The sequence below is a fragment of the Mus caroli genome, unplaced genomic scaffold (genome assembly GCF_978045245.1).
Source record: "Mus caroli unplaced genomic scaffold, Mus_caroli_1 scaffold_8, whole genome shotgun sequence".
Lineage (NCBI taxonomy): Eukaryota > Metazoa > Chordata > Mammalia > Rodentia > Muridae > Mus > Mus caroli.
The window spans coordinates 42,373,554-42,380,807 of NW_028227263.1; the positions used below are offsets into that span (position 1 = coordinate 42,373,554).

The 7,254-nt window shown below is 38.4% G+C and overlaps 1 protein-coding gene across 1 annotated transcript; it reads left to right on the forward strand.

Annotated features, from left to right (window-relative positions):
- Positions 1–271: 271 nt before the first annotated feature.
- LOC110298866 (olfactory receptor 51I2-like) lies at positions 272–1,216 on the forward strand. Its single transcript, XM_021168389.2, has one exon. The coding sequence runs from the start codon at positions 272–274 to the stop codon at positions 1,214–1,216; it is 945 nt and encodes a 314-aa protein (XP_021024048.1).
- Positions 1,217–7,254: the final 6,038 nt, after the last annotated feature.

The following is a 7,254-nucleotide window of genomic DNA, read 5'->3' on the forward strand; positions in this document are numbered from 1 at the left end:
ACAGAGTTCACAGCCTTAAAGGTAAGAAAAAACAGTAGACACAGGCGAGAAGGGGGCGGGGATGTTTATTTCCAGGTAAGTCCAGTGCCACAGCTTCAGAAATCTTTGTGCAATGAGAAGCAGTGTTGAGTACTATTGGAACCCAACTTTCTAAAATGGAGGGCTACATAGATATAAAAAAGAAATAATATTGGACTCAGGCCATGCATGAAAATGTGTGTTTGTTTTCTTTATAGGACAGAGGTCTGAGCATCTTAGAAGAAGTTCCAGAATGGGAGGTGAAGCCCACAACAGCTCTGGGTTGCCTCCCTTCATCTTGACAGGACTGCCAGGGATGGAGACCTCTCAGCACTGGTTGTTCCTGCTTCTTGGTGTCCTCTACACTGTCTCCATAGTGGGCAATGCTCTGATCCTGTTCATCATCAAGGAGGAAGAGAGTCTTCACCAGCCCATGTACTACTTCCTGTCTCTGCTGTCTCTCAATGACCTTGGTGTGTCTTTCTCCACACTGGCCACAGTCTTGGGTGTGTTTTGCTTTCACTTAAGAGAGATCAGTTTTAACTCTTGTATGTCCCAAATGTTCTTTATCCATCTTTTCTCTTTCATGGAGTCTGGGATTCTGTTGGCCATGAGCTTTGATCGCTATGTAGCCATCTGTAACCCACTGCGCTATTCCACAGTGCTCACTGATGCCCACGTGATGTGGATGGGTGTATGTGTTTTCTTTCGAAGTTTCTGCATGATTTTCCCATTACCTTTCCTTCTGAAGAGGTTGCCCTTCTGCAAGGCTAATGTGCTTTCCCATGCCTACTGTCTGCATCCAGACATGATTCGCCTGCCCTGTGGGGATATTACCATTAATAATATATTTGGCTTGTTCATAGTCATCTCTACCTTTGGGCTGGATTCTGCACTCATTCTCCTCTCTTATGTTCTCATACTTCGCTCTGTGCTTGCTATTGCCTCCCGGGAAGAAAGGCTGAAGACACTGAACACGTGTGTGTCACATCTGTGTGCTGTGCTTATTTTCTATGTGCCCATGGTAGGTGTGTCCATGGCTGCTCGCTATGTGAGGCATGCGCCAAAGTATGTGCATACACTCCTATCACTTGTTTATCTGTTTGTGCCTCCAGTGCTCAACCCTGTTATTTATTCCATCAAAACTAAGGAGATTCGTCGAAGGCTTCACAAAATCCTTGTGGGGACCAAGATTTGATCTGGATAATATTCTACAGTCTTGGTTCAGAGGATGTTTGTCCTGACTGCACGGAGTTGTCTTTTGAGACCCTTTTTTGACTTGGGATTTTAAAAACTTTTTTTTCCGAATTGACATTGCTATTAGGTTTCTTGATACCAGATGCCATATGTTAGCAGCAGCATGGCTAGGATTCACAGCAATAAGCTCTGGCATCGAAAAACAGGTCACATCATAATTTATTTAAAAATTCATGTTTCATTTCCTTCTTTTTAAAATGAAAATTATATGGTGTTCCCTTATTTTCTTTATTAAAATCTTACATCACCTTTGATTTCTTAACATAGAATTATTGTATTAATGGGAATTATATTGTTTCTCTGAAAGAGTTTGGTCAAGATATATTATCTCAAATCTTTGTCTCTCACACACAAACATACTCACTAGAATTATGCATAACTCTTTCATATAGTATGATTTCCATCTGGCCTGTAAGAAGAGATAAACATTATTTTATGTGAGTTACACTAAAAAGCTCATTTTTACTAATATTGAAATTTAGATAAAGTTTAATATTTAACTAATATATTGTATATTTAAATTGTATATAATTATATGTTCAGCATATGAATAAAAGAATTAAAATTATAGGAAAGTTTGTGTTACAAAGTACATGTAGTATATAGGGTGATTCAATTTAGGATATGATAAAATAATGTACTTTTAAAATTATTGTTTTAAAGAACTTAATCAATGGGTATTGAAAAGAGGGACAATCACTCAGTATTGATTTTTTAAATAAACTTACAGACTTGATCCATCTCTAGAAAATGCACCCCAATATAAAATGAAACTTAAATATTTTATGTCTTACCATGTGGAGATACAGTATTGTATGTATGTGTGTGTGTGTGTGTGTGTGTTGAAGTGTATGTCTTTTATGTTGAGATACATGCCTGCCTTGCTACATTTCTCAGATTGATTCTCCTGCTTCAGCTGCCTTACTAGCTTGGTCTACATTCATCATATCAATAAAATGCACCCTCTTTGTAGAAATTTCTCATAGTAATGAGTAACATTTTAAAATACATGTGTAGTTAGCAGTAGCTTTAAAGGAGTAACTCCCTCAGAATCAGATAGTTTCCCTTATTAATTACTTCATCTACATTCTTGTTGATCATTAATCTCTTTTAATTTCCCTGAGAATGATGATTGAATGACTTCCTCTCAGTCTCAAATCTCTCATTTTTCTACTCTACTTTTCTTTTGTTTTTTAAAAAATTTTTATTAGATATTTTCTTCATTTACATTTCAAACACTATCCCAAAAGTCCCCTATACCCTCCCCCCACCCTGCTCCCCTACCAACTCACTCCCACTTCTTGGCCCTGGTGTTCCCATGTACTGGGCCATAAAAAGTTTGCTAGACCAAGGGGCCTCTCTTCCCAATGATGGCCAACTAGGCCATCTTTTGCCTTATGCAGCTAGAGACACGAGCTTTGGGGGTACTCTTTTTTTTTTTTATTGAGAGACCCTGTCTCAAAGAACAAACAAACAAAAAAGAATATTCTAATAATTAAATACTGGCTAATTAATTCAATATTGAAAAACATTGTTCAAAACATTATGGAAAATCATGACATCTAATTATCTAATTTCACTGAATCTAAGATGTACTACTATTATTATTTTTTATTATTATTATTATTGCCCTCAGTCCTTTCTTATCAAATATCAAGAGACTTCACACATATTTATAAGGGATCTCTTGTTTTTCTTTTTCTTTTTTTTTTGATTTTTAATATTTTTATTACATATTTTCCTCAATTACATTTCCAATGCTATCCCAAAAGTCCCCCATAGCGCCCCCCACTTCCCTACCCACCCATTCCCATTCTTTTGGCCCTGGCATTCCCCTATATTGGGGCATATAAAGTTTGCAAGTCCAATGGGCCTCTCTTTCCATTGATGGCCGACTAGGCCATCTTTCCATACATATGCAGCTAGAGACAAGAGCTCCGGGGTTCTGGTTAGTACATCATGTTGTTCCAACAATAGGGTTGCAGATCCCTTTAGCTCCTTGGGTACTTTCTCTAGCTTCTCCATTGGGAGCCCTGTGATACATCCAATAGCTGACTGTGAACATCCACTCCTGTGTTTGCTAGGCCCCGGCATCATCTCACAAGAGACAGCTATATTTGGGTCCTTTCAGCAAAATCTTGCTAGTGTATGCAATGGTGTCAGCATTTAGAAGCTGATTATGGGATGGATCCCTGGATATGGCAGTCTCTAAATGGTCCATCCTTTCATCACAGCTACGAACTTTGTCTCTGTAACTCCTTCCCTGGGTGTTTTGTTCCCAATTCTAAGAAGGGGCAGAGTGTCCACACTTTGGTCTTCATTCTTCTTGAGTTTCATGCGTTTAGCAAATTGTATCTTATATCTTCGGTATCCTAAGTTTTGGGCTAATATCCACTTATCAGTGAATACATATTGTGTGAGTTCTTTTGTGATTGTGTTACTTCACTCAAGATGATGCCCTCCAGGTCCATCCATTTGGCTAGGAATTTCATAAATCCATTCTTTTTAATAGCTGAGTAGTACTCCATTGTGTAAATGTACCATAATTTCTGTATCCATTCCTCTGTTGAGGGACATCTGGGTTCTTTCCAGCTTCTGGCTATTATAAATAGGGCTGCTATGAACATAGTGGAGCATGTGTCCTTTTTACCGGTTGGGACATCTTCTGGATATATGCCCAGGAGAGGTATTGCTGAATCCTCCTGTAGTACTATGTCCAATTTTCTGAGGAACCGCCAAACTGATTTCCAGAGTGGTTGTACAAGCTTGCAATCCCACCAACAATGGAGGAGTGTTCCTCTTTCTCCACATCCTCGCCAGCATCTGCTGTCACCTGAATTTTTGATCTTAGCCATTCTGACTGGTGTGAGGTGGAATCTCAGGGTTGTTTTGATTTGCATTTCCCTGATGATTAAGGATGTTGAACATTTTTTCAGGTGCTTCTCTGCCATTCGGTATTCCTCAGGTGAGAATTCTTTGTTCAGTTCTGAGCCCCATTTTTTAATGGGGTTATTTGATTTTCTGGAGTCCACCTTCTTGAGTTCTTTATATATATTGGATAATAGTCCCTTATCTGATTTAGGATAGGTGAAGATCCTTTCTCAATCTGTTGGTGGTTTTTTTGTCTTATTGATGGTGTCTTTAGCCTTGCAGAAGCTTTGCAGTTTCATGAGGTCCCACTTGTCAATTCTCGATCTTACAGCACAAGCCATTACTGTTCTATTCAAGAATTTTTTACCTGTGCCCATATCTTCAAGGCTTTTCCCCACTTTCTCCTCTATAAGTTTCAGTGTCTCTGGTTTTATGTGAAGTTCCTTGATCCACTTAGACATGACCTTAGTACAAGGAGATAGGAATGGATTGATTCACATTCTTCTACATGTTAACAACCAGTTGTGCCAGCACCATTTGTTGAAAATGCTGTCTTTCTTCCACTGGATGTTTTTAGCTCCCTTGTCGAAGATCAAGTGACCGTAGGTGTGTGGGTTCATTTCTGGGTCTTCAATTCTATTCCATTGGTCTATTTGTCTGTCACTATACCAGTACCATGCAGTTTTTATCACAATTGCTCTGTAGTAAAGCTTTAGGTCCGGCATGGTGATTCCATCAGAGGTTCTTTTATCCTTGAGAATCGTTTTTGCTATCCTAGTTTTTTTGTTATTCCAGATGAATTTGCAGATTGCCTTTCTAATTCGTTGAAGAATTGATTTGGAATTTTGATGGGAATTGCATTGAATCTGTAGATTGCTTTTGGCAAGATAGCCATTTTTACAATGTTGATCCTGCCAATCCGTGAGCATGGGAGATCTTTCCTTCTTCTGAGATCTTCTATAATTTCTTTCTTCAGAGACTTGAAGTTTTTATTATACAGATCTTTCACTTCCTTAGTTAGAGTCACGCCAAGATATTTTATATTATTTGTGACTATTGAGAAGGGTGTTGTTTCCCTAATTTCTTTCTCAGCCTGTTTATTCTTTGTGTAGAGAAAGGCCATTGATTTGTTTGAGTTGATTTTATATCCAGCTACTTCACCGAAGCTGTTTATCAGGCTTAGGAGTTCTCTGGTGGAATTTTTAGGGTCACTTAGATATACTATCATATCATCTGCAAAAAGTGATATTTTGACTTCATCTTTTCCAATTTGTATCCCTTTGATCTCCTTTTGTTGTCGAATTGCTCTGGCTAGGACTTCAAGAACAATGTTGAATAGGTATGGAGAAAGTGGATAGCCTTGTCTAGTCCCTGATTTTAGAGGGATTGCTTCAAGCTTCTCACCATTTGCTCTGATGTTGGCTACTGGTTTGCTGTAGATTGCTTTTATCATGTTTAGGTATGGGCCTTGAATTCCTGATCTTTCCAAGACTTTTATCATGAATGGGTGTTGGATCTTGTCAAATGCTTTTTCCGCATCTAACAAGATGACCATGTGGTTTTTTGTCTTTGAGTTTGTTTATATACTGGATTACGTTGATGGATTTCCGTATATTGAACCATCCTGCATCCCTGGGATGAAACCTACTTGGTCAGGATGGATGATTGTTTTGATGTGTTCTTGGATTCGGTTAGCAAGAAATTTATTGAGGATTTTTGCATCAATATTCATAAGGGATATTGGTCTGAAGTTTTCTATCTTTGTTGGGTCTTTTTGTGGTTTAGGTATCAGAGTAACTGTGGCTTCATAGAATGAGTTGGTAGAGTACCTTCTGTTTCTATTTTGTGGAATAGTTTGTGAAGAACTGGGATTAGATCTTCTTTGAAGGTCTGATAGAACTCTGCACTAAACCCATCTGGTCCTGGGCTTTTTTTAGTTGGGAGACTATTAATGACTGCTTCTATTTCTTTGGGGGATATAGGGCTGTTTAGATCATTAACCTGATCTTGATTCAACTTTGGTACCTGGTATCTGTCTAGGAACTTCTCCATTTCATCCAGGTTCTCCAGTTTTGTTGAGTATAGCCTTTGGTAGAAGGATCTGATGGTGTTTTGGATGTCTTCAGGATCTGTTGTTATGTCTCCTTTTTCATTTCTGATTTTGTTAATTAGGATGCTTTCCCTGTGCCCTCTAGTGAGTCTGGCTAAGGGTTTATCTATCTTGTTGATTTTCTCAAAGAACCAGCTCCTTGATTGGTTGATTCTTTGAATAATTCTTCTTGTTTCCACTTGGTTGATTTCGCCCCGAGTTTGATTATTTCCTGCCGTCTACTCCTCTTGGGTGAACTTGCTTCCTTTTGTTCTAGTGCTTTTAGGTATGTTGTCAAGCTGCTAATGTGTGCTCTCTCTAGTTTCCTTTTGGAGACACTCAGAGCTATGAGTTTTCCTCTTAGAAATGCTTTCATTGCGTCCCATAAGTTTCGGTATGTTGTGGCTTCATTTTCATTGAACTCTAAAAAGTCCTTAATTTCTTTCTTTACTCCTTCCTTGACCAAGGTATCATTGAGAAGAGTGTTGTTCAGTTTCCACGTGAAGGTTGGCTTTCTATTATTTATTTTGTTATTGAAGATCAGCCTTAGTCCATGGTGATCTGATAGGATGCATGGGACAATTTCAATATTTTTGTATCTGTTGAGGCCTGTTTTGTGACCAATTATGTGGTCAATTTTGGAGAAGGTACCATGAGGTGCTGAGAAGAAGGTATATCCTTTTGTTTTAGGATAGAATGTTCTGTAGATATCTGCCAGATCCATTTGATTCATAATTTCTGTTAGTTTCACTGTGTCCCTGTTTAGTTTCTGTTTCCATGATCTGTCCATTGGTGAAAGTGGTGTGTTGAAGTCTCCCACTATTATTGTATGAGGTGCAATGTGTGCTTTGAGATTTACTAAAGTTTCTTTAATGAATGTGGCTGTCTTTGTATTTGGAGCATAGATATTCAGGATTGATAGTTCCTCTTGGAGGATTTTACTTTTGATGAGTATGAAGTGTCCCTCCTTGTCTTTTTTAATGACTTTGGGTTGGAAGTCAATCTTATCAGATATTAGA